Source organism: Pelecanus crispus, chromosome 8 (assembly GCF_030463565.1).
Source record: "Pelecanus crispus isolate bPelCri1 chromosome 8, bPelCri1.pri, whole genome shotgun sequence".
NCBI lineage: Eukaryota > Metazoa > Chordata > Aves > Pelecaniformes > Pelecanidae > Pelecanus > Pelecanus crispus.
In genome coordinates this window covers 36,311,168-36,338,580 of record NC_134650.1, presented here as the reverse complement: position 1 = coordinate 36,338,580, position 27,413 = coordinate 36,311,168, and the positions used below count along the sequence as shown (strand labels likewise).

At 38.2% G+C, this 27,413-nt stretch overlaps 1 protein-coding gene across 3 annotated transcripts; it reads right to left on the bottom strand.

Annotated features, from left to right (window-relative positions):
- Nucleotides 1-2,313: 2,313 nt before the first annotated feature.
- ZNF507 (zinc finger protein 507) lies at nt 2,314-26,176 on the bottom strand. 3 transcript variants are annotated; one of them, XM_075715323.1, is made up of 7 exons: nt 26,146-26,176; nt 19,746-21,877; nt 18,480-18,585; nt 12,821-12,935; nt 10,360-10,464; nt 6,417-6,551; nt 2,314-6,282 (listed from the first exon to the last, which is right to left on the bottom strand). In XM_075715323.1, exons 2-7 carry the CDS (start codon nt 21,870-21,872, stop codon nt 5,919-5,921), a joined length of 2,952 nt encoding a protein of 983 aa, XP_075571438.1. In that variant the 5' UTR covers nt 21,873-21,877; nt 26,146-26,176; the 3' UTR covers nt 2,314-5,918. The 3 variants fall into 3 exon arrangements, with proteins under 3 accessions (XP_075571438.1, XP_075571439.1, XP_075571440.1); XM_075715325.1 differs by having other exon boundaries at nt 6,129-6,151; XM_075715324.1 differs by lacking the exon at nt 10,360-10,464.
- Between the last annotated feature and the right edge of the window lie 1,237 nt (nt 26,177-27,413).

Here is a 27,413-nt window from a genome sequence, read left to right as displayed (position 1 = left end):
AACAAGTCTTATTTCCTGTTGCACTAAGTGTTTGGGTACAGCACTAGAAAAAATGGAATGGGAGACAAACCCTCTGCCCTGATCCTTTGTCTGAAAGTACTCAGAACAGATGAATCTGATGCTTTTACCTAATATTCCAGGGACAACACCTGAAATACAGTAATAGCTGGAAAGTATCACACTACAGCATTCTTTACTACCTCTTTTTGCCAGGGACTAGAGCAACGTTAAGTGTAAAAAGAAAAAATCCTATGTCATGAGGGAGCTACACCTGAGAGTTAACAACATATTCTCACTGAAACAATGTATTAGGCAACACAACCATTGATAACAGGATTTAATGGTTTAAGTTGCGACTATACAGAAAAACTAAAGAACCTCTAGATTGATATTAATCTCTTCAAATTGTATGATAAAATTTAAAGTAAAATACATCAGTGTAGCAAGCAATCAGTAATACTGCATTATTGTATTATTACTTTACACTTGCCAAGGCAGCAAAAGGATATTATTTATCAATATCCTTGTTGCTCATGGTGTTCCAACTAGATCATATGGTAGCAAGGTCTTAACGTTACTACCAAGATACCCATAATCCCAACAAGCTTTAGTCAAACATCTACAAACCATAGTGTACAGGAAATGGTTGAATGAAACTTTAAATTATGTTTCTTTATACTGTTTACATTTGTGCTTTCTCTTGGATTGTCACATTCAATACCGTAGAAAGAGCTACTGTGAGCTAGAAACACAGGAGTCGTCAAGTTCTGCCTAAGTACATTTTGAGTCTAAAACTGCAATCTTTTTAGTTGCTGTTCAGCAGGCATATGATACGTTGCAAGCATGTCAAATTTATAGCTTATTTTGTTTCAACTTTTAAAGTTTGTCAGGTGCCTGAAGTTTTGCTTTTGGGCAAAAGCATCTTAGTTTTACCAATTCAGAGTTTTTTTACCTAGCTAATATTAAGTCGAGTCAGTATTAATGGTGTTTCACTTTGAGTGGCTCAGTGTGACAGCTCTTTTCCAAATATGCCTAGAAGGGACTGCAAAAAAAGAACAGTAGCATGGTACATTTACTTTTCAGCAATAATTCTGACTGTAAATACTTGCCAGAGATATAGGGCAGAGTGATTCCAATCCCACTGATGCGTGGCAGGGCTCTAACCTATTTTCTCCTAATTCCCAGGAGTGTTACAGTCATCAAACGTTAGGTCAGTGCAGCTCTATGCCAACAAGCTGCGTGTCCAGTCCCATTTCTGCAAAAGCTGCGACGTTCGGCAGGAAGCATGGTGCCCTTTCTACTGGCAGCAGCAGCCCGGCTCTGGGTTGGCCAGCGCTGGTGAGGAGGGAAGGTGCCTGATAAGACATGGGCTTCACAGCAGATAACGTGTCTTGGGATACCAGCTGGATCACACACAACCGCATTATTTATGGGGAGAAGTAACTTCTGATGAGACTCTTCTGCATTATTAACCTGAAGTGAGCAAGGTATTTTAGCCCAGTGAATAGGATAACACCTGGATGCCACATCCTGCCACAGAGACTTTTTTCCCAGGTTTTGCATTAGAGAAAATGTGAAAAAGCTGCACGATACAGCATTCTGTAGCATTGCATCTAAACACATTTGTAGTTCCAGCTGCTTTTACTTCAACATATTTGCCCCAGGGCCATAACAGTAACAACAAAATGAAATAAGATAGCCTGTTTATGTAAATGTAAACCATGAGAATACCAGCAATGGGTACTCTGGTGGTACTTTCTCTTTTCTCTCCTTGGCCAGCAACAGCAACTGAGTTAGACTTGGTGATTTTTTTTTTTTCTGAAAAAGATGTGAAGAAAAGCTCCAGCAAGGCCAAGAAATACGTTGTGTTTTTAAAATTAGGTTGCAAGATATGTTTTAGCTTATGTGATGGATAAGCAAGAGTCAATCACTTACCTGAAAAAAGCTGCATAAGGCTTTCACTCCATTTAAATTAGGGAAAAAATTCCCACTAGCTTCATTATGAATTTTGAAAGTGCAGTTCTGTCCTTCAGCATTGTTACGTTATAACTGCATGCAGGCTTACAAGTAATAGTCTCATATTTCATTACTACAGTTACTCTTATAAAACTTGTATTAAAACTGTGATAACTTGACACAAGAGTGAGAAATGGCAGTAAAGTATTTCAAATACTTTTTGGTTTAAACAGATTCCCATCTCTCTAAATGATGGTTCAGTGTTTGAATTTTCCATATTCGTATTTCATACAGGTCAAATAAAAGTGACTAAAGTGTTTAACAAAAAAAAGTTTATTACCAAAATACAATATTAAAGTCAATACGTGACAAACTCCTGTAAAGCAAAATAAATTATTCTAACATTGTACAGTATTTCAGAAGGTAGTTAAAGTAGTACTACAGACTTTGCTTCATAGTTCCAAACAGTCGTCTATCAGGAACACGATCCTAGAGAGCTTAAGGCATGCAGCTTAATGTGCTGGATAATTTTATAAAATGAAAGTCATCCTATTTATAAGATACAGTATCAGAATTAACTGCAGTCTTTACATGTCAGTTTTCTAAATTTCTTATACTTTGGCTATAAAAGCAGTGCCATAGTGTTACAATACCTTTTCTTAAAAAAATACATGTACCCATGTCCATGAATATCAAATGCAAATGTAAATTTCTATTAAATATATCTTAACAAATGTTACTTTGAGCACCGACTGTACAATTTTTAAAATGATTAAATAAGTGCTTCTGAAAGAGGAAAATACAGTAACTCTGACTGAATCCCACTCTATTTTTCCAGGCCAAGCATAAATTGGAAAGATGAAATATGCACCTATTTATCAGTATAGCCTAGTACGAAGGAAGTTTTCTCTTTAGTAGAAGTATAGGCATTTAAAACAAAGCTGCAAGTTACAGTTCATATCACAGAATAAAATCTAATTTAAACAAACAGCAAGTGAATAGCTTGATCTGATAGTGCTGTGACAGAAGATCTGAAAATATTTTAAAAGCTTAAAGAAAGGGGAAGACCGCAGTGTTGGTGACTTTGAAATGTGCTTAAAAACCCTTACCTAACATGCAACCAAGCCAACCATACACTTTCTAAAGCAGATAACCTGAGGAATAATTTGCTTTCAGAAAAACTAAGTCCATAATTACTTCACATGCAGAACTTCTGATAAAGTCCATGGGCATTGTGAGTGGGTAACTAATGGCAAGCAGCATGAAGACAGTTAAAAAAAAGAAATCTCTGTGCATATGGGAAAGAATTATTTGTTGGCATTTGTTAGGATTGATAACAGTTTTTAGAGGCAACTAACCTTCTACTATTTTATAGGAACACATGGTAAAAAAGAAAAAAAGCAACAAGATGGCAAAGAGCAACTGTGAATAGACGCATCCTGTTTAGTAATCCCATTACAATGAATCCTGGTGCATTATAATTAATGCTGCAATGTGGCTTCCACATACACCAATATCGTTAATTTTGATTCAAGGTTACTTGCTTTTTAAGTCGGTTCACCGCCATCTCCTTCTTAGCTTATGAATGCAAGTTTTTCATGTTTTTATCTTTCACTAGCTGAGTGACTTTAAAATAATTATCCCTTTACAAAAAAAAACCAATGTGGCAAAATATTGTTTCTGTGAATACTGACTGGTAGTTTGGCATTACTACAGATCTCTTTCAATGTTTAATTTTTTCAACAAATGGGATCTCTGAAGCAGAAAGTTGAGATATATTCCAGATAATCTACTATTTTCACATGAATTCTATAGTGAAGGTAAAATATTGGCATCAGTAAGACAGTATGAATATCCCATTGAAAGTTTACTATCTCTAATTGAATTTGAGATCATGTAAATAATTCGTGTTTTCAAATGTAAAATCCATCTATAGGAATATGAAAGATAACTTTTAACTGAAAAAACCATATTCTTACCTCACATATGTATTTAAAACATCTCAAATATCTGACACAAAAACGCTCTGATGTTATATCCTGACCAATTTTTAAAGTACAATGTGTACTTTCTGCTATCTCATTTACAAACAAAGTAACAGGTATTTAACCCAAAAGAACAAATCAAATTGAGGAAACCACTTGAAAACAAAAAATCATGAAATGTACTTGGAATCGTAGTGCCTTCACCCTGGCCTTTAGATTTTCTGCTGCTTCATAAATTTCTAACAAGACTTGTTTTCTTTTCCTGTTTGCCACTTCTAGTCAGCGATAGCGCAATAGACTGTACACTACATATGCCACCTTCTTAGATTTACAGTTGTAGCTTATTTCTGCTAGCAGAAATGTATGAATAGGAAGTAACCATAAAATACTATTTTTCTAAGAGTAAGTAATTTTTAAAGTAATGAGCTACTAAAAATCAGGTAACTGCATCCCCGTGTCAGGAACTAGGCATGCTTCTGTGCATCTGCCATTCATTAAAAGCAAAAATACACACCCAAACTAGGAAGTTTAAATCTGGCTGCTAAAGGGCTTCTTTGGAAGTGCTACTACTCCACTTGATTGAAGTATATATTTCAAACAATTTAAGTAGCCAACTTTATAAATAACCTCAACAAAGTTGCCAGGTAATTAGCCAGTATAATAGTATTCCAAACTGATACACAGATGAATGTCTTCTACTGCAAGCTGCTGTAACTGTAAAAAAGGCACTGTAATTTTAGAAGCTAAAGGCTTTAAAAGGGAGAGATTTCTATGTTTTTCTTAGAAAACAAAGTAATCCCTAATTCCCTTTATGAATCCATATTATATGCACTAGTAAAATTTATTCTACAAGTGACTGGATACAGTTTTTGCTTAAAATACTGTTTGCCTTTTTTCTTTTTTAATATGATTTTCTACAGGAAGATTACTCTATCTTTCACTGAATTATTTCTACAGTTACAGCTCTGCCAGACAAATGGGAAATTTAGACAGCCAGGGGGATTTCAAAGAACTCCAAAGCATGTAGGCATTTCTCAAAATCCCACTTTGTGCTCACCTACAGCTTTAGGAATCTCCATAGGTTTAATCTACATCTCTTTGTGGCAATTACTGTTAATTTCTTGTTCTCATTAAAAAACATTGCTGATACATACTGCAAAGTAATCACCACAAATTAAAAGTGACATAAGTTTTTTTTTTTTTAAATAGTTCTGCTGAATGTGTCAAGAAAACCATTAAGAAACAGCAGGTCATTATTATAAAGGATCTTTTACACACTATCAATTCAAAAGTTAGGATCCAATCAGACAAATAGTTATTAGCAAAATGCTTCTAGGCTCCTCAGCTCCTGCTGCTCTAAATCGATAGAAAGGACAGCAGCCTTTGTTGAAGGACGACTTTGAGTTTGTAAGGCCTTAAAAATAGATTGGGAAAAATGAAATGCCTATGCGTGCATGCAAGTAGACACATGCCCTCACCCACCTCCCCTCTCCCTACTTTCCAGAATCCAGGCAATGGGGCTTATGAGATCATGTTTTAAATCTGTATTTGGTCTGTTGCCAGTTTCAAAAAAGAGGGTAAAAAAGTTCTTTGCTTGGAAAACAACAGGGAGGAAGAAAAAAGCTTTTCAATTGATACAAAGCTTTCATACCTTTGGGTTTTAACATACTGTACTAATGCATTATTACTGACTAGTACCTGACAAAAGAAAAAAAACCCAACAATCCTACCTTCTTGGCACCATATAGAGAAATAACAGGTTAAAATGGATCGTTCTGTTCCCCACTCCTTATATTTCTCTCTTAAATGATTCATCGGTCCCTGGTTAAAATATTGTACTCCTACTGAAACAAGGACTCAGCATGGGAAATCAAATTTTGCTTGCAATTCTTCTCTTTAGCAAGTTTCTCAGGCAAAAATTAGCAAAGAAACAAAATATTCACCCTAGGAAACCCCCTCTTTAACTTACTGCTTCACCTAGTTTGTGCTCTGAGTTGTGTTGTGGTCCTTATTTAGAATGATGTTTATGATTTCACCCTCGTGTTCTTTCATATGATCCAGCAGATTTTCTTTGTTGGTAGACTCAAAACCACAAATGCAGCAGCAGAAGAGAAGAACACAGTATTCTGCGCCAAGATGGGGTAGAGTGGAGTTCTTTTCTAAACTGCATGAGGTATTCATCAAGTTAGGTTTTTCATTTTCATCAGAACCTGAAATTTCATTCACAGTCTGGTTAATAGACTCTGTAAAAGACACCAAGTTGTCTGAACTTCCTAGTATAGGTACTGTACTTTCATCTGTGCCTTCTAATAAGGTTTTGTCAGGAAGCTGTCCTTGAAACCTGAAATAATAATAAAAACTGAAACAAATATCAAAACGTACAGTTGTTGCTTTTTGACAGGAACTTTATTTTGGATCAGAGTTGGGTTGTTTGAAAATTCTAAATGATACGGCTTGAAAGTAAACCAGACATACCTGCTGCTTTGCAAAATTGCATCATTAATAGCCTTGTTCACTTGCTCATAGTTATAATTTTGGTCACTTGCATGTTTCCACATGTGGGACTTCAGGGACGGAGGATGGCTACATACATATCCACAGAGAGAACATCTAAGAAAAAAGGAGTGGAGAAGGAAAAAGAGAAACATTTAGAAGTTAAATTTTATTAGTTTAGTAATGGGTTAGTTCTTCCAAAAGGATGAGTAAACAGAGAGATACACGTCAATCCTCTTCTTGGTCCCCCTTTTCAGTTTCATAACTAGGCCAAGTTACTTTGCAAAGTTTCATTTTGAAATGTAAGCCTATTTTTAGGGTCTGAGAAATTTTAAGTTTGCTTCTTCTGACTTCTTAAACAACTTAATTAAAATCTTATCTGTTTGGCTTGTTAAAACTGTTTAAATACTGCAAAAATGCAACAGTTCTGATGACTGCAGAGACATGGAGTACATTAGTGTGGTATCTGGCAGGGAGGTGCTGAGCTCTCTTTGCCATTGCTCTGAATCAAGCAGAAGCTGTGTAATTAGCACTGATAATTTTAATTGAAGTAATAAAGCCTTTCCTGGTGTAGCATATATTAGCTTCTTTAAGGATCACAGAATTGTTGAAATTGGAAGGGACCTCTTGAGATCACCTAGTCCAGTCCACCTGCTCAAGCAGGATCAGCTACAGCAGGTTGCCAAGGACAGCGTCCAGTCAGACTTTGAATGTATTCACAGATCAAGATTCAGACAGGTGACAATTTTGTCCACAGAGTTTTCCATCAGCTCGGGTACCACAACACTAAATTTTCTATTTCCCTATAAAACAGTCTTACACAGTAGAGAACAAAACCTTGAAGAATAAATCCTCTTTACATAGAGATGTAGTGTGTATTTATGGACACAAATAACCCAAGACTGATCAAATCCCATTAGCACTTTTTTCATATGTAAACATACAACAGAGGAGTTTTTTTTACAAGTGTTTTCTAAGACGATAAATTAGTCATCTCAGCATGAAGGAGATGAGTAATACTGCATGACATCCAGAGCAGAAGAGTACTCATGGTAAAGACGACATAGCTCCTTGTCTTTTGGATGAGGAAGCTACTTTGCTTAGCTACCTGCTACTTTGGAAGTCTTCAGTTTCTCAAATCACACGGAAAAGACCAGCATCAACCAAAGGTGACCTGGTTCTAATAAATTATAGCTAGGAATGCATCTCAGTCTATCTCATTCCTCAATGACAACAAGATGTTTTCTGCTCAAGCAATGTGATGCCGATATGTTACACTACGATAAGGCTGTTAAAATGACTACTATACTAGGAAGTTTTTGTAAATTTTTAAGACCTTTTCAGAAATACAACCTAGAAACATGAGAAGGCCTACATAAAACCATGTTACACACTACAATTCAGCAAGGTTTAACCACTTCTCTTAATGACAGTAGGATATAATCCTTAAATGCCTTGCAAATAATCATATACAGGAAACGACTACTCAGCAGAGGATTGTGGAGAACAGCAAAAATCTCACAAGTTAGGTGAAGGCATGGTACATTACCTTGCTTATGTAGCAAGATAATTCTGTCCTGCTGTGGAACAACAGGCATGTCCTTCTAGCTCACTTTTCTCAACTACTTGATTTGGAATGTACTATCCTATTTTTCTCTTTTCCTTCTAATTTGAAGCCTTATAAAGAAAATGGATGCTTCCAAATATAGACAAGTTCACTCTCAGGCTGAGAATCTTAGTATTTCTAATAAGGCTGTTACAAAATAATGGCATCATTAAAAATAAGATAAAAGGCAGACCTTATAGTTAATTTATAGATAAAATTAGGCCAAAATAGTTTTTTTTGCAAAAGACAAATATCAACAAATAATCTTAATTCCATTCTATATGAATATGTATTCCACTAGTCTTACTATATATATGATTTTTCTGCACACAGAAAACTGTTCTGACACAGCTTGGTCAGTGGGTTGGTAACACAGTGAAAGAAGCAACAGCTTAGTGTTTGTTTTTATCCCCTTTTAATTTCAGTCTCATTTTTTTAAGTACATTAATTTATTCGGGTGATTTACTAATCAGATTTACCTTGCTGAGAACAATATAATGAGCCATATGCTGTTGACTGCTTTAGCACCAAAGACACAGAAACTCAACAGCTTTTAGCTTGATGCACTATACTTCATGATCATACTTAATGTATAGTTACAGTATATGCAAGACATTCCAAGAGAAACAAAATTATTTCACCACTGAGTTTAGCAGTAGAACCCTTTCAATTCTATAGCATGATTTGCCCTACTGGTTGACCTACGCTGAATTATTAAACTTTACTGTTCAAGTGTATCCTAAATTGATCTACTGAGGAAACAGTTGTCTTGCAGCTTTTGATAGACTATTTCCTTCAGGATGCAGGAACCAAAGTGTGGAGGTTTTCAGTAATCTTCAGTAATACTAAGAGCATTCAGCAATCCTGTATGAAGTATGACTGTAAAGCAAATAGAACTTAATGCTACTAGGAACATTTTGGGGAAAAAATGCAATGGAAGAACTTTGAAGTTGTAGAAGCAGATTTTCTTGAGAAGCAACCCTTACGTGAATGTGCTTTATTTGGATTCTTCCTATTGCCTTTAAAATATTCCACTATGAAATGTTCAGAATATTCCTGATTTTCTTTCCTTTCCCAGCTTTTATTTTTTGTTGCAAGTTAGCAGTAAACAATTGCACATATTTGTGCCAACTTTCTCGTATCTATATGCATATATATGAAACACACGTATCTACGGACAGACTATAAAGGACACTCATCAATTAAACATAATGACTATTCAACTAGGGCAGCATGATGCCAATCTGGATTCTAACTAACATGTATGTGTAAAGGCTGTGCCTAGACTAGGATATTAAACAAAGCCAGAGAACATTCCTGGGTACTGGAATTTAACAATTTGTCCTGGTTTCGGCTAGGGTAGAGTTAATTTTCCTCCTAGCAGCTGGTATAGTGCTGTGTTTTGGACTTAGCATGAGAATAATGTGATACCACACTGATGTTTAAGTTGTTGCTAAGCAGTGCTTATACTCAGTCAAGGACTTCTCAGCTTCCCATACTCTGCCAGCAAGGAGGTGCACAAGAAGCTGGGAGGGGGCACAGCCAGGACAGCTGACCCAAACTGGCCAAAGGAGTATTCTATAGAATATGATGTCATGCTCAGTATAGAAACTAGGGGGAGTTGGCCACGGGGCAGCGATCGCTGCTCAGGGACTGGCTGGATGTCAGTCGGCAGGTGGTGAGTGGTTGCATCACTTGTTTTTCCTGGGTTTTGTTACTCTCTCCCTCTCTCTCTCACTGTTTTCCTTTTCATCATCATCATCATCATTATCATTATTATTATTTTGTTCCAATTATTAAACTGTTCTTATCACAACCCACAAGTTTTCTTACTTCCGCTTTTCAGATTCTCTCCCCCATCCCACTGGGTGTGGGGAGGGTAAGCGAGCAGCTGTGTGGTGCTTGGTTGCCAAATGGGGTTAAACCACGACACAATCTATAATGTTAAATGTTAGAAGAGCCCCTGGCATGGTTTTGGCACAGGCATTCTCCCAAACAATTCCAGGCATGCTTTGGCAATTAACACGGTCCAGAAACTACTTGCAATAGGCAGTTTATATGCAACCACCCCATTCTGGAAAGAAAAAGCTTAATACTGTACCAGAGGGAGGTCATGGACATGTTTAATTAGCTAGCATAAACGTCACCTGGGAATGCCACATCAAATCTCTTTCTCTCTCTCTCTCAAAAAAAAAAAAGTCACTGGAACAAAGAATGAATCTAGGAGGGAAAAGAATAGGATCTGAACTCTGCTTTGTATCTTAATATAACAAAATCACTACTATCACAGCTTTTTGCCAAATTAGAACTCTTACATACTTGTACTGTTCCATTAGCTGCACTGCCTGATGCTCCTGGGGGTGCCGCCTCATATGGCATTTCAAGCTATTCATATTTGTGGTGGCGAAGTCACATACTCGACATCTGAAGAGACAACAAGAAGTAAACTAATCTGACAATTAACTGCTACCACTATTCCAGAAATAAAAATCTATGAGAAAGCAAAGGTATCTGGAAAGACTACAGTTAAAGACTAACAATATTTACGGAAGTCCAAGTGATGACATTAACCTTCAATTTTTGGACCATGAGAATCCTCTGCAGCCCAAAAAAGCTTCTACCTTTGAGCAAGAATCACTAGGCATATGGATGATGTTCCTTCCTGACATCTATCTCGTCCAACTCTACTGAAGTTGGTAAGCATCACAAAGTACAAGGGAGATGTGGATGCACTTGAATGGATGCAGCCCTAATGCAAGTTGCTTGGCTATGTTATGCAAGGGCAGAATATGACCATAAGAGCTATAGCGGACATAGTATATTTAGAAGTGAGTCCTGCTCCTCAAGAATACATGTTCTACTTCATGCAACAGCCATGTTTCTCATGACATTTTAAAAGCCAAACTATCTATTTAGTAATAAAATGTCTACGTTTCAGAGCATTATATCTGAAATAGAAATCAGTGACAAGATCAACACGTTTAGATTCAAATGCCCTAAGACAAGTGTGTCACATCATGCTGTCTCAATTTTTATTTTTTTACTTCTGTCACAATATCTTTGTATAAAAACAATACATAAAACAGTCCCAATCTAGATTTAGATCCCTGGATTTAGATCCTGAAGTATTACACAAAATACTATGCTATTCATAAATATCAATACACTACCACACAAGCTTCCTGTATATAACATATTAAAATAGAAGCCATCAAGCTCAGCTAAAACTCTGCATATTTGTTAGGACTTCAATTGTTTCTTTTTTTGTAATGGTAAAATGTCCAATATTTACTAAGTCTGGTCTATAGTGTGAAACAGTTTGAGACTGCAGGATACCTACCTTAAGATTACTCACTTTATTTTTGAAAGGACTTAATTGTGCAATATTAAAATGCAGAAGGTATCAAATCTACACAAATGCATAATTGGAGGCTATACAGTTTAATTTCCAGCATATTTTGTCAAACAAGTAACAAAATATGTTTACAGCTATAAAAATGGCAGCAATATAGTAGGTTGCTATCTGATACTATGAAAGGCTTGAGGAATACATGTTTCGGAAGGAGAAATACCATAAATACTGGATCTTTATGGTTTTTAGGCTGTGACTTAAGTATCCTATCAGGTCTGCAGATTTGTCTGAGGGGTTTATGAGAAAATAGTAAGAAAAGCAAGCCAGATCAGTAGGCTTAAATTTAGTATGCAGCAGTCTATATCACCAGTGGAAAATTTTCAAGGGCTCCTAATCAAACAGGCTGGCTAATACCAATTCAGAAAACTACCACGCTACAGAATCTGCTGTTCCAACCCCACTAAGTAACAAATAACGGCAATAGGGAAGATTCTGAGGAGGAAAAAAAAAATATATATTTGTATTCCACATTTGCTCTCTGAGCAAACTTCTTGCAAATTTTTGCTAGTGTTCTGGGATATTATTATAATGCAGAAATCAAAATTCTGGGTTTATTTATCTAAAAGAGAAAGTCCCTGGCTGAGCTCCGCATTTCAAGGTGTTGAGTTTCCAGAATTTGTATTAAAAAGATAGAAGTATGTTAGCTTAAAAATTCTATTAACTCAGATCTATTTTCTAGCCACTAGAGAGGGACAGAGATCCACACTGAATGAGCATAGATTGAATTTGCAGGAATTTATGCAGCAACCAATAGAAAAATGCATGATTTATTTTTCTGCTGGGGACCTGAGCTATAGTATTACATGTGATTTTAGATATCAAAGTTTCTATATAAATCTATATAACATCCTTGTAGAAATGTTATAAAATCTGATCCTAAGTGAGTGTGTTAATATAGTTTGAAACCTGTGAAAAAGATGAGGAGACTGGTGACAAGACAAAGGGCAGAATTCTGCCACGCTCTGTAGAAGCCAATGTGCAAAGTAGCAGTATGACAAAGGAGAACACTTTGCAATAAAGCAAATCCAAAATGAACTTAAGTGTGCAAGGAGTTTGAGATATATTATTACTACTGGCCAAAGTTCAATATTACAATTTAATTATTTCCCTTTCCACATGTGAATGCTTCAAACTGAAAAGAAGCAGTAGTCTGCTATAGCAAAAGATGCATCCTGGAAAAGTTAGCAAATCTTAATTACATAGTCTGAGTCAACCAGCAAGTGTGGCTCCTTCAAATCTGCAGTAAAATTATGTAACTGAAATTCTTTAGCAATATCTGAAAAATTGCATGAGCAATAAAGTAATCTTTTTAGTTAAAACAAGTAAACCAGGCATGTGGCATTAGCCAGCAGTAACTGAGACACTTACCTATATGGCTTATCAGAGTTATGAATTCGTCTGTGATTTCGTACACCAACATAAGTTGTGCTTGTATAGTCACATACATCACATCTATACAGTTTCTGAACTGAAGACTTATTTCCTGTATGAAACAAAATCCATTATTTTAGAGAGTTACATTCAACATTGTAAGGAGTTCTCAGATGATAATTTCAGCACAACTGAATTATGAAAATAATTATGAATTAACATTTTAAAGGAATACTTTAAAATATCTACAAATATTTAATACTTTTAAAGTATCTGGAGCAAACTGGCAATAGACATAGAGATAATAAAGGTATAGTTTATTCACCATGCTGTTCTGCATTCACCCTACCATTTACTGGAATTATTAAAATTTGGGGAAAACACATTCTTTCTCTCTATGCGGACACTTCCCTTCTTCCTGCCGTTGTGTTAAAATCCTGTGTTACAGCAAAAGGTGATAAAATGTGGGAACTGCTGAATCCAGCAGTTTCACTGCTTTGCGGAATGGATCAAATCAAAGGAAAAGATGGGCATTGAGAAAGAAGTTTGAAACTGGCAAACATACAAAAGAAAAGCAAAAGGCCTCCTGAAGCACCTGAATCCTCTTTATCATCCACACATACTCACACTTTCAGAAGGATCTGAGATGATTAAAAAAAATAGATACTGACCAGATGTGTTAAGAAATAATTTGGAACTTCTCCAAATTACTAAAAAGCAATTGTAACAAAAATAATTTTTTTTCCAGAATGAAAGAGACTTTTGAAAAATTAATGGTTGCAGAGACAAAGGCTAATGACTAATTTAACATAGGAAAATGTGTGCCCGCAAGTGCACAGTTTGAATATTTTTGATATGTAAGTGTGTAGACTTAAACAGCCCTATTCCTGCTCCCTCACTGAATAATGGAACTGATTTGGGTTAAAATATTAACATTTGGGAAGAGGGATGGTATTTTTTATGCAGGTCATTTTCCCATTCCAGCCCATCACACAGCCTTCATGCACTCCCCAAATGAGGGAACAGAAGAAACATGAAGGAACACCAAGGTTGGAGTTGTTCAAATCAGCACTACTGCCAAAAGAAGCATTGAACTAAAATCAAAGGGTTTTCTTTCTGCATCTAACCTCTTCACTAGCCTAAGTAATTCTACTTCCCCCCCCCGCCCCCCCCCCCAAGTGCAGGGAAGGTGCTTAAGTTCATTTTATCTTTACACCAAATTCTTATTAGCTGGCTGAACAGGCAAGCCACTACTCTCAGTTACGTACGTGGTCTTTGAAGAAACTCTCATAGAGATCCTTAGAGAATTTCTTTGGTGAGTAATGATCATTACTAAAGTGCACCCCCAAACCAAAATAAATATACAATTCAATAAATAATGTGTGGGAGACAAAGTAAAGCTCAAATCTTGCAACAACAGCCTTCAGAAACTTCATGCTCATATGAAGCACATCTCCAGCACAAACAAATCATTAGTTTGTGTTGTGAAGGGGTTTACTACTGGTAGGATACACCAGAAGACCCTAGGTGGAACAGAAAGGGGTGTATTAGTTGGATGGTTTTTATCAGATATTGCCTTAAGAACTCTAATAATACTAGCAGGTGTTCTACTTCCCAGGCCTCCCAGCTCCTCCCCAACCCCAAAATAACTACTCTCCCTGAAAAATGGGATCCCTCTATTCTGAATCCTGAACAATCCTGTTAAAGGCTTGTCAAGGTCAAGAGCACTGAAGGTCCATGTCACACAGAGGAGGGTCTGTCTACCACTGTTCCAACTTGCAGTTTGAAAAGACAGACAAGCTTGAAATTTGAAATAAGTGACTGTCCAAAAAGATAGAAAGTAGACTTTTTAGACATATCTCTGCTTAGGTCCAAATACCATGAACTTCTTTCCAGTTTGGAGTAATAAAAACTGACCAAAACCCCCTCCTTTTTCACCTCCTGAATTACAATTCTTTTTAGCTAAAGAAGGGAGGAATGAGACAAGCAGATTGAACTCTGGAGGAGCTGTAGATTTTATCATGAAAACAGAAGTTCCACCTCCTGACTCCAAAATACTGAAGAGATTTTGTAAAGATAATTTTGTTCTGGACTTTCCTCTTGATGATGCTGGACTCCAATAACCCAGACTGAATCTTTTCATTAGCAAAGCAACAATTAAGAATCTTTATGGTAAAACTCTTTAAGGAGACATTGCAGAATAAACCAGTAGAATGAGTCAGCCAAAATGGAAATTCAACTTTTCACTTTGATTTTTTTTCCACAGGTGGGCACTGAATTGTGTCAAAAAAAGTTTTAGATCCATTATTCTGAGGGATACAGTCACACGACTAACTTAAACAGTAAGGGAAAATTACCACTAATTAAACTTTCGCTCCAAAATCCAGCACTTTTGGTTCAAGATGCAAAGTAATTAGGTAGGGCTGATAACCCCAGAGGGTTATTCTGAAGAATATATAGTATGTCATATGAAATAGCAATCTGAATACAAAGACAGTCTGAAATAAAATTTGAATAATTCTGTGTGTACCAAGATAGCAGAAAAAATATTTTATATTTTTTACTTTAAAACATGACACAGTGCTTACTCTTCTACATTTCTTATAAAAAATAATATGGAAGTAATATATAAAATGCACTCTTTGCAAGTCAACCTTAAAGCAAAATATGTCAGAATTTTTCCTACAATGTGCTCATATAGTTAAAAATTACTAGGGTTTTTTTTTTCCTTTAATGTAAATCATCAAAACAATCTTAATTATATACTTGGAGACTTTGGAATTTATATTTCTACAATTATTCTTTTATGAGTGCACATTTATGTAGAAGACGTCAGATGAATACAAAGACACTTACTGGGCTGCAGATCTACAGGAGAGCAGGGGTTGTGTGAAAGTTAAGCTATTTCATGCTCTACTTGAATAGGTTTTCCATCTTAAATTCTGCAGCTTTAGAATGAACTGTTTCCAAATGTATTTTCTGTTACGAATTTGGTATTTTATTGGGCAGGCAGCTTAAAACAAACAGTACCTAATGAGATTTTTAAAGCGTTATGCAAACATATTATCTATTGCATAGTTATAAGTGGCTAACCACCCAGTAGCACACACTTAGCAGCAATTATTTATACCAATCACTACTTTATTCCTTCAACAATGCATATAAATTATAATACATCATATAATCTCTCACTGTTGCAAAACAGCAGCTGTGTCCCCCACCCCCTCCACTGGCTTATTTCTTGTAGGTTTGGGGCCTTTTTTGCTTTCTGGATGGAAGATACCAGGTCTCTTAAAAGTGAACATGGAAATGGCAGATCTTTGTTCTAGCAGCAGTAACAGGTGCTCCTGTAATGCTGCTTATTACCCTATTCCTTCATTATTAGACATTTACAGTCTGATCATATCCAGTGTCATAATGCTCCCTTTTAATTTATTGTACAACCATGATGAATAAAGAGACTTTTAGGACTAACCATTTCATAAGCAAGAAATGAAACTGTTCCAGCTCAGGCATCTTTCACATAAACAGATGCTTTGCCATAAACTTCTTTGTTTTGTGTCGCTTTATAGGGATGACATCTGTTTGACAAGAGATTGCTGTACTGCAGTGGTGTTGCAATTTGATTATAAATTGGTTCTGAAATAATGTAAGCATTCCACAGTATGAGTTAATAAAAGTTTAAAAGGAGAACTGTTTTCATCCAAGCCACATTACTAAATTTCATGTGGGGTAAACAATTAATTTAAGTGCATGGCGGTAACACTTTTATAAGACAATAATGAGCAAAAAATATTTTAAAAAATCTCTAAAGTAATTAAATTGAAAACAGGCAGTTTTCTCGAACAGGGGCTCCTCTTTCGTGGAAGTTAATTTACAAGATCAGGATATAAACTCCAAAACCATCTTATTAAAACATACTATTTTCAAAAGCAGATAGGCATCTTGTTTTTCAGTCACATTAACAGGACTTCAGCTCAAAAGGTACAGTATTCCCCAAAATCTGACATGCTTCAGGCATTGCAAGGTAGTTATTCCTGTATCATGGCATCTTTAAAAATATTGACTTAAAACAAACAAAACATTGTCAGAAGTAATAGTCCAAGCTGTGCTCATAGATATTTGTAACCAACTAAATTAACAAAGTTTTATTTCCTATCACTTCCATTAAAATATTTATGCTATTTCTCCTGAAGAGAAAAAATGGCTACTTAATGGGGAACGTTCCCACTACCAGCAGACCCTCCTTAGCCTTTTTGCTGTCTCCCCCTGACTTCAGATGGCTCTCTCAGGCTTAGGTCTTAGGGATGTACTAAGCACAACAGATCAATTTCCTGAATTTAAATGCCTTCTGCATTGATGAGAGCAAAAAGGAGTTGGGAAGGGTCATTTTACTCGAGGCTGTTAAGGTAATTAACTTCTAAGTTTCTAACTTGTTTACTGAAAGCCAGAAAAAGAGGCAGCATGAGCTAAGAGAACAGAAGTCAAGAGTTAAGGATCTCATTTTATTCTGACATGCACCATGTTGCTTTGGACAAATCATGGTTCAAGCCGTCCACCCTAGCTCATGCTGGTTAGTACCTTTTTTCACAAGTAGCTGCATTAATTTGAATGATTACTTTCGCACTCACTGATCAGCTGTAGAGGTGAGAGTAGAACCCAGAAATTTCAACTGCAATCTATTATACTATTATAGTCACCATTTTGCTAGCTAAACAAACAAGAGACCATAGTTAGGACAGAAAAAAGCTATGTGCACAAAATGGAAATACTTCAGCCCACAGTTGTTCAGAGGTGATATAATTACTAGTATTTTTCTACAGTGCTCTAAAATTGCAAAATACTACTAATTACAGTGTTGCCTTCAGAATAAAAATGCTGTATGTATTTTCAGTAACTTTAACTCACTGGAGAAGATGCATTCAAGGATTTTAAGACCACATTTTCTCCTAAACTTCAAAATTTCACTGTTTTTTCCCCTATTTTACTACCTTAACACACCAAGGGTTTGGGTTTTGTTGTTGTTGGTTGTTTTTAAAACAAACACTACTAAATTATAAGCAGATACACAGTTAAACAAACATTTAGAAAATGCATAGCTACTGTTACCCTAGCAACTATTACAGATACAGGTTGCATTTTTAGAATGCCTTACATTTGCCTCTCTAGGGCTAAAACAAATGACTCATTTTGGACATTACCATAATTAAACAGAAATTTCTAAACACAGAATGGACAGTATTGTATGTATATGCTGACAGCAAACTACATTACCACAGTGAGTATAAAAAAAGGCTTTCTTTTGTTTATTGTAGGTGATTTGGAAAATACTGTAGCTGCTGAAGGAAAGGAAAAAAGATTTTTTTCTTAAAGATTCACAGTAATACTCTATACCAGTTGTTTTTAATAAGAAAAAATACGAGGTCCAATTACAGGGGCTAAAAATGTCTTACCTACCAATACATGTCAGTAAGATATCTCAAAACTGACTATGGTAATTTTGCATACTGAAAAAAACATACATTTAAGGTTATGAACAGGCATGAAAACATTTCAGCACGAATGAGATCTTAAAACCAGTTTTATACAAATATAGCAAACAGAAGTAATGTTATGAGTGACTTTTTGTAACTTCAAGTGTAAATATAAACAGTACCTTCTCTTTCATCTACTTCATTGGAAACTATTAGTTTGTTAGATGTAGCTGTTGAAAAGATATCTGGAAGACTGTGTTGTTCTCTTTCATGATTTCGCAGTTGGCTCTGAAAAAACAATTTCCTGTGTTTAAATATATGCTACAAACATACACTGGTCACTTCAAATATTGCAATCATTTGTGACATCGTTACTCAAGTTTTAATGACAACTGTTACAAAATGTATGGTAACATATATACAGATTATCCCTCAGGTAATTTTACTAGAAACAAAACAAAGTAAATAACATTAATTAATAACATAAAGGATTGATGAGAGTGACTGAGAGGATTATATGATTTGTGTTTGTTTAGAAAATGGATTTCCTTCTTCCCCCATTCCCACAGGCAAGTGGCAAACAGTTCTTCCTCCAGAATTATTGTACTCGGAAAGCAATATAAGATTAGAGGTTGGAGGATGGCTTGTGTGAAAACTGACTCAATTTTTGTATTGCCTATGTTATTCCTGTTTCTGCTTGCTTGGGGAAGAGAGGGGAGCCAGAGCCTTTTGCTACCCTACCTGTACGTTTTTTCAACCTAGGACTAAACAACAGTAAATATCGGAAAATTTGCACTACCGTTGTGTACAAGAGTTTCAGTTGTACAGCTACATACTAATGCTATCTATTCTATATTCCTGAGTAGTGAACTGAGCACATAGGAACACACTCACAAGTACTACTGCTTGAAATAACGATTATATAAATGGCAGAAGTACATTATTCTGCTCTGGTGTGTAATCTTTCAGATCTAAGTTCTACAGAACATCGAGCCCAACACAACAACAGAGGAAAAAAGAAAAGAATTTCTGCCTCAAAGTGTCTCATGTTACCCCCAAATGCCACGATTACTTTTGCACACACTCACAACTAGCGGGCGTGTTTGAGCATTCTTTAAAAGTTTCAACTATTAAGTTCTCCCATGCTTCCATTTCTTCCTGTAGTTGCTACATGTGGGCAGAAAAACAACATGATAATGTATATCCATAAGATGGTTCTCAGGAAAATAACTTATGTGAGGAAGCAAGTTTATTTCAGTCGGTAAGGCAGAATAATTATAGCTGAATTGTATATTCGGAAAGTGCTGCTGGCAATAATCCCCAATTGTAATGACAATGAAGCCAGGATGTCAGACTGAATTAAGTTAGAAAGAGGGATCACCAGTTATTAAAAAAGCAGCAAAATAGGTTATTTAGCTATTATAGACAGGCACAGGAAAGAACTTTACCTTATAATGAAAGGATTCTTCACATTGCTTGCACTGATACATTCTTGTTTTGCAGTGGTTGATCATGTGGCTCTCTAAATCCTTACTGTTGTCAGCAATGTGTTCACAGATAGGACACTGGTACGGCTGCCTCTGACGATGGACTCTCAAATGTTGTTTTATGTAGCCCTTATTACCACTGCTATAATGGCAGAGGCGACAGCGGTAGGGTCGATCTACATTAGGTATATATTCTACTAGGTTACTTCCAGGAATATTTGCATCATTTGCATTTTGGCATTGTGCGTTGTCTTGTAATTCTTTCAAAATGTCATCATCAGAAGCATTCTGATCTGTCCTCTCCTTCAGTTTTTCAATGACGGTGAGTAGCGACATACTGATGCCCATTTTAATTGGTGCTTCTGATAACTCTGGCCTTTCTTTCTGTATCTCAACTATTGCACATTCACTTTGGTTTAAGCCACTGAACTCCTCTGAAGGGTTCTTAAGTGAGGATACCACTTTAGAATGAGCCATGCACGGGCCATCAGCTTGTCCCTGCCCTGCACCTGCATCCACGGCATCTTCTCCAGTCAGAGTCCTGAAGCTAGAACTGGTTAGTTCTGCAGCTCTGATAGGCATTGTAACAAGAGCTTCTGCAGCTAATGAGTGTAGTCGTAAAGACTCTGAATTTGTCCTTCTTCGTGCAGGAGGCACATTTTCATCAGTTGTTACGTTTTTATTAGAGCTCAATTCATTTTCTTTCTTCTCAGTATTATTCCATCCTATTATTACTTCTTGAATTTCATCCGAATGATAAACTTCATCACGTTCTTCACAGGTAACATGGGACTCCTCCGAGATTAATTTTTTTTCTGTTTCAATGTCAGTGTTCATCAGGAAAGGCTTTTGTAAGACACTTTCTTCAGCACCTGGCAAACGCTCTACTATTACATTAACGTGCCCCTTTTTATTTGGACTACAACTGATGATTTTCTGTGCTGATGAAAGTAGGCTATCAGTTACCATATTATCCTGTTCTGTATCTGATATAGTCTCCTCTAAAACCTCTGTAGTAGGAGAATGGACTAGAGACTGATTTAGCATCTCTTCCTCTTTTACATTTGTTCCTACTGGCGATTTATGTGACAGTTGCTCAGAATTGCAAATCTGAAGTTGAAGAGAAGGTTCACTGTGGATATCAAGTTCACTGCTTTCCAAAGAAAGAACAACTGTATCCACACTATGAGGTGTGTGAGTTACAACCACCTCTGATGAGCTGGTAGTTTCATTTTCTTCCTCAAAGATAGGATAGGAGCAATCAACCTCACCCGCATGTTTCCAAGCGTGTGTTTTCAACATTCTTTGCTGACCACAGGTGTAGCGACAAATTAAACACCGGTACATGCCATACTGCTCATAAGTATACCATTTTCTCCTACCCATTTCAGGCATATGAGTAGACTGAGTTATATCTTTACATTCCAGATTTCCTGTCTGATCAGTCCCTGATTTGACACTTCCTTCTACTGGCCCTTGCAAAAATGAACTTGTGACATTTACACATTGCTGCACTTTTGTCTGCATGCTATTTTTACCATCATTCTCATGGTAATTTTGGAAGTGGGATTCAAGTTCTTCTTGGCTTTTGGAAGCAAAATGACATTCTGAGCACATTAATATAACTTCATTTTTCTGCCCATGTTGTTTTATATGTTCTTGTAGTGTTAAGAGAGAAGGTGATAGAAACTTACATAGACTACACTGGTAGCACGTCACCTTTTTTTTGCTTTGTGGAAGACATTCCGTCACAAAATAACCTGCTTGTAACTCTTCAGTCTTTTTAGTAGCAATAACAGATAGCTCAATTGCTTTAGCCGGGATTTCAGAAAGATCGTCTGTGTCAAAGGACTGTACAGAAGCATTAGGATGGGAACGTTTCTTCCCTATTAAAAGGCATCTTTGTGACTTCTCACTTTCAACTATTTTGCTTAGTTTCTGGATAACATGGATTAGTGGATCAGTTTTACATTTTCTCTGATCTTCACTGTTCTGAAGTGTTGGGCCAATGACTGTTTCAGAAATCAGCACAGCTTCCTGTTCCCCAATATTTGGCATCAGTACCGCAACACTGCTTCCTTCTTCCATAATACCTAGCAGAAAGGGTTTTATAAAAAATTAAAATTTATACATGCACAATAACAAAATTACAACCCAGTACTATTTAGATTTCTTCCTCTACTAAGTATGGAAGCCTAATGCCACTAACTTAATAAAAACTTTCAGAAGGGCCATATAAATAGCCAAAGATTTTGAGGACATTTAGTGGATAGCGTAGATGCTATTCAATACAGCTAGACAGAATAACTCCAAGAGAGCCTATAACTGCCTGCCTCCACGTTGTACAAGGGCAAGATAAATATTTTTCAAGTATAGGCTGGTTATCATTGTTACAGCTATTGTCTTTTTCTTTACAAAGACTACACATTTGAATGCTAGACACTTAAATATACCAATCAATAGTAACTGGCATATTTATGTTTAAAAACCATGATATGATATGATATGAAAATGTATTCCTAGCATACTTACTCTGATACACTGATGTCTCCTAAAGCAAATGGCAATTTGCAACAACATAATTTACAAAAATAAGCAATTTTTTTTCCTTGAAATGTTAGAAAAAGAAAGTAATTCTGGTATTTACTTGCATCAGTCATTTAGTTATGACTATATTAAAGACCATTCAAATGTCAAATCATACTTCTTATTACAAATGTCATTTCCTCGAAAAGCTACTAATTGTAGCTTTTTCTACAATTCCTTAATTGTAGGGAAAATCAATTGGTACTAAAGTCACGAAGAGTGATTTTTTTTTCTGTTTTGAGGGAAAGCTAAAGGCAATAACTATTTCCACTTACACTTCCTTTAAACATTTCTAACCATAAACCACAGTGTTGTGGTTTAACCCTAGCCAGCAACTAAGTGCCATACAGCCGCTCGCTCACTCCACCGCCAATGGGATGGGGGAGAGAACTGGAGGGGTGAAAGTGAGAAAGGTCGTGGGTTGAGGTGAAGACAGTTTAATAGATAAAGCAAAAGCTGCACATGCAAGCAAAGCAAAGCAAGGAATTGATTCACTGCTTCCCATCGGCAGGCAGGTGTTCAGCCATCTCCAGGAAAGCAGGGCTCCATCACATGTAACGGTGACTTGGGAAGACAAACGCCATCACTCCGAATGTCCCCCACTTCCTTCTTCTTCCCCCAGCTTTATACGCCAAGCATGACGCCATACAGTATGGGATATCCCTTGGGTCAGGTGGGGTCAGCTGTCCCAGCTGTGTCCCCTCCCAGCTCCTTGTGCACCCCCAGCCTGCTCGCTGGTGGGGTGGGGTGGGGTGAGGAGCAGAAGAGGCCTTGGGTCTGTAAGTGCTGCTCAGCAATAACTGAAACATCCCTGTGTTATCAACACTGTCTCCAGCACAAATCCAAAACATAGCCCCATACCAGCTACTGTGAAGAAGAACTATCCCAGCCCAAACCAGCACATTCTAACAACTAAATCAGTGTGTTATGAACATTATTCTCATCCTAAATCCAAAACACAGCACTATACACCAGCTACTAGGAAGAAAATTAACTCTATCCCAGCCAAAACCAGCACACACAGGCAATAATGTGGTACTGTTGGAAGTTAAATTAGAAGCCAATCTGTATAAATTTAGATTAAAACATACTTTGTCATGTGGGCGAAGCTGTGGGGTGAGGGGTGGAGGAGCCAGACAAAAAGTCCTACAGTGGATTTTACTTCTGAAAAAATGTCTACAAATAACCTATTCAAGTTCCACTATATACACACACATATATTTTATACACTATATATTTTTATATATTTTATATATATACATTTAGAACACAAAGAGATGCCAGATATTTCTTGTATCAGTCATCCTTGAAAATATCTCCCAAGTTCTTTCATGTGGATTTATTTTTTTTGCAAGAAACATACACAGGCCAAACCAGAACTTCCAGAACTGCACCTAAAGACCCATGAAATCCACTCTTTTCTACTTACGGATTTAGTATACAGCAATATAATGAGCAGACATACGAGAGCGGGTTCTGTGGTGCCCCTTTCCCACCACAGAAAAATTACGGGCAGAACTACTCAAGTTACCTTTATTTGCCATTCCACTTACAATTCAGGTTATCATCAGAACTCTCAACGTAAGCAATGTTAATATTAACGAGATGTTAATATTAGTAAAGCACACTTCATATGCTCATGTATCTCAAGTTGAAAAGGCAGCAATATTTGTCAATTCTGAATCATTAAGAAAGACAAGACTACTCTCTTCAATGTTGTTATTTTTCAGTGTTAGTTTGAAGAATATTTACTTGGTAATGGCTAAAATCTACATTAAGACTGAAAAATTAATAAAAAATAAATAAAGCCATAGGGTAGTTGGATCCATGATAACTAGAAAACTAAGCAACTTAAGGCCTTATGCCTTTAGCTGGATCTATGTAAGCAGATTAAAAATGATCAATACCGTACTGCAATAGTAGGTCAATTGGAGGAGACAGAAATTAAAAAATAAATATATTTAAAACAAACAAGTATCATTTTACGTAAGAGTATACCAAACAGCCTGCTTAGTTAATACAAGTTCAGTATCATCTTATTAACAGGAATCAATGTTTGTAGCCAGAGTTACTGTTAAACTGAAACGTCCAAGTATTTAACTTTTTTTTAATATAAACCAGTAGATGTCTCAATGTGCATTTTCTGGTTCGATTTCTATTATCTGTTTGGCGCAGTATATTGAATGACTAACTCTCGTCTATGTGGCTAGAAGAAATTTTATCCCTTTCGTGTAGTATCTCCAATTACATATTAACTTAAAAGAAGTTTAAGGTTGCTATTTGAAAACCATCCTATTTAGTTATATGAAAATACTGTGCTGTTTGTTTCATACTGGCTGTAATATGTTTAAAAACCATTACGAAAAGTAAACAAATGTGCTTTCCCCCCCGAAAGCAGATTTAATATTACATGAGGTGCTCAAAGGAATAATGTCTACTTGAAATGTTTTCAATTTGAGAATGAGTTAAGGAAAATTATAAACACGTGGTGCTACTTTAAATTATACTCAGTACTTTCAAAACTTTGTAAGTAATGCTAAATAGGCAAATACTTCCCTTACCTTTTTCATATAAAAGCAGCATAGAAACAAAGAGGAAAGATCCTAGACAGACCATAAAACAAAAATACTGCCACATACTACTGCTATGTTGAAAATGAAAACAGAAAGAGTACCTTCAGATGTATTGATTCTGGATGATTGTAGCTGATGTAAGTTATCTGATGGGTAACTACGGTATATATACGTTACATCATTCTTTGTTTAGAGCAAGTTTAATGCTTACCGCTGCAGACTTTGGTTTTTAGAGGGATGATAAGAATTGTACACAAATATCTGGATTTTCATAACTACATCACTTTCACTAAGAGCAAAGATGATTCGATCTCCCATGGCATAAAACGTCAGTCCGGCAAATGGCTCTGCCAGCACGTACCCTTTACGCAAGCCACTGGCTAATTAAAGTACGGGGTCTGGGGACGACAAAGGGGCCCGAAGGGGGAGATCCAGGCCAGAGGAAAACGCCTCTGCGCCGGAGCTGCCGGCTCCGCTTGTGTCAAACACCCGCTCGAGCAGCACGGCACAGGCGGGGTGAAATGCCCTCAGGTCTCGGAAAAGCCAACCACCGCTTTGCACAACAGTCCAACTCGGCCAGGCCAGTCTGATCACACCGCGGCTCCCGAGGGCACGGAAACCTCACCAGCGGGATCGCTCCGTGCTGCCAGCCGCCGCCCCCGGACAGCGGAGCCCCTGCCCCGGGACTGCGGCTCGGGGTCGCCTGGCCGCGGATCCGCGACACCCTCCTGCGCGACCCCCCTGCCCTTCCCCGCCCTCCGCCCCCGCACCTGCCGCCACTCCCCGGGCGGCCCCGCTTTACATCGCGCAGGTGCCGCCGGCGCGGCCCTCCAGCAGCGGGCCCGGCGCCCCAGGGCGGCCGAGGAGCAGCGCCCGCCCCTCCGGCGGCCCAGCTGCGGGGAGCTGGCCCGCCGGGGAGGCGATGCGGGGAGGGGGGGAGAGGAAGCCGGCCGCGGCCTGCGCCCGGCGCGGGGAAGGCTCTGCCGGGAGCCGCAGTCGCCCGCGGCTCCGCACATGGGCTGCGGCGCGCCGCCCCGGGGCCTGCCCGCCCGCCGCCACGCTTCGCGCCCTGCCTACCTACCTGCTGGCCGGCCGCCGCCGGACCGCTGCCCGCTCGCCCCGGCGGCGCCGCGGGCCGGCCCTGCTTTTTACCTGGGTTTTAATGAAGGGAAAAAAAAAAAAAAAAAAAAAATTTTCCTCACCCCCGGCCACCGCTTCAAGATGGCGACGATGGAGACCGTATCACGTGACCAACGGACTCGGATCAGGTGACCGGCGGGTGGACGCTGCCGCCGCGCCACCGCCTCCTCGCCGTTGCCAGGGGGACGAGCGCGGGCCCTGCCGTGGCCGCGCCCCCTCGGTGCCGCAGCGCTCGTCGCGCCAGGCGGCCGGGCCCGCGGCGGGGCCTGCCACAGCGCCGGTCAGCCTCCCCGGCGGGGCCTGCGACAGCGCCGGTCAGCCTCCCCGCCGCCGGCCCCTCGCCTCCCCGCTGGCTCCGTCCCTAAGGGCAGATGGAGCCGTGTGGCGGGCGCGGTGCGGTTGTGCTCCTCTGGGCCGCTCCGCAGACCGCTCCCACCGGCCTCTTGCCGGGGCAATACTGGCGTGGGTGGCTCCGTCCATACGCGTATCAACTTAAATTTCCGCTCAGCGCGGAGACCGACCAGCAATGCACAGCCCAGTGCGGCTGAGCTGGTGGTTCTATTCAAAGTCTCAAAATAATGGGTGTTTACCTTGCAGCTCCTGTGCTTAGGTGATCTCCTGGCTTCTTGCCTTTGTCAGTCAGAAGTTCGCCAATATTCCAGTATCCAGTGCCAAGCCAGGCAGCACGATGCGCCTCAAGGAATGGTATAGTCTCCCAAAAGGTATTTTCTTTCAGTAGGGTTTTCAAATGATAAGCACCCGTAGTTAAAAAAAAAAACCAAACACAAATCCCCCCCCAAAACCCCACACAACACCCCCCACATTTTGAGTCTAAAGTGGCAAATTGATGCAAATGTTTCCATGTGTAAACTGCAGAGAACTGACAAAAAGGTTTAGCAGTTTAAGTTAGCGGGAATATGGACTCGAAAGTATACACTGCATGTCAGGGGCAACCTTAGAAGCTGCATACCAGAAATGTTACATGCTGTAAATTTACGAGATGTTTCATATAAACTGAAAAGTCAGGGGAATAATGAGTGTCAGAAGTGGCTCATGGCTAAGTGATGGCAAGTAAAATAGAAACGTTCATTTCCAGAAAGGGGCTTGAAGTGTATGGATGTGGATGGGTCTACAGCTGGATTTGCAGGGGACCTGGTTAAATTGCAGCAACTTTTTGCAAATTCACTTCCTCCCTCAGCTGGGAGTTTTGTTAATGATTGAATATTGTTTCATAGGGATAGGAGATGCATTTGAAATGTTGGCAAATGTGGTATTCAGGAGATGGATTTAGCCATCCTTTCAGTAGGCATGATTTCATATCTTATTTTAC

Bases quoted from the DNA above. Each gene is read 5' to 3' on its own strand.
- ZNF507 (XM_075715323.1), bottom strand. From the start codon at position 21,872: ATGGAAGAAGGAAGCAGTGTTGCGGTACTGATGCCAAATATTGGGGAA. The intron at 12,936-18,479 runs GTACTGTTTATA...TGTTTCATACAG, and splicing joins TGAAGTAGATGAAAGAGAAG to GAAATAAGTCTTCAGTTCAG. The intron at 10,465-12,820 runs GTAAGTGTCTCA...TTGTCTCTTCAG, and splicing joins AACTCTGATAAGCCATATAG to ATGTCGAGTATGTGACTTCG.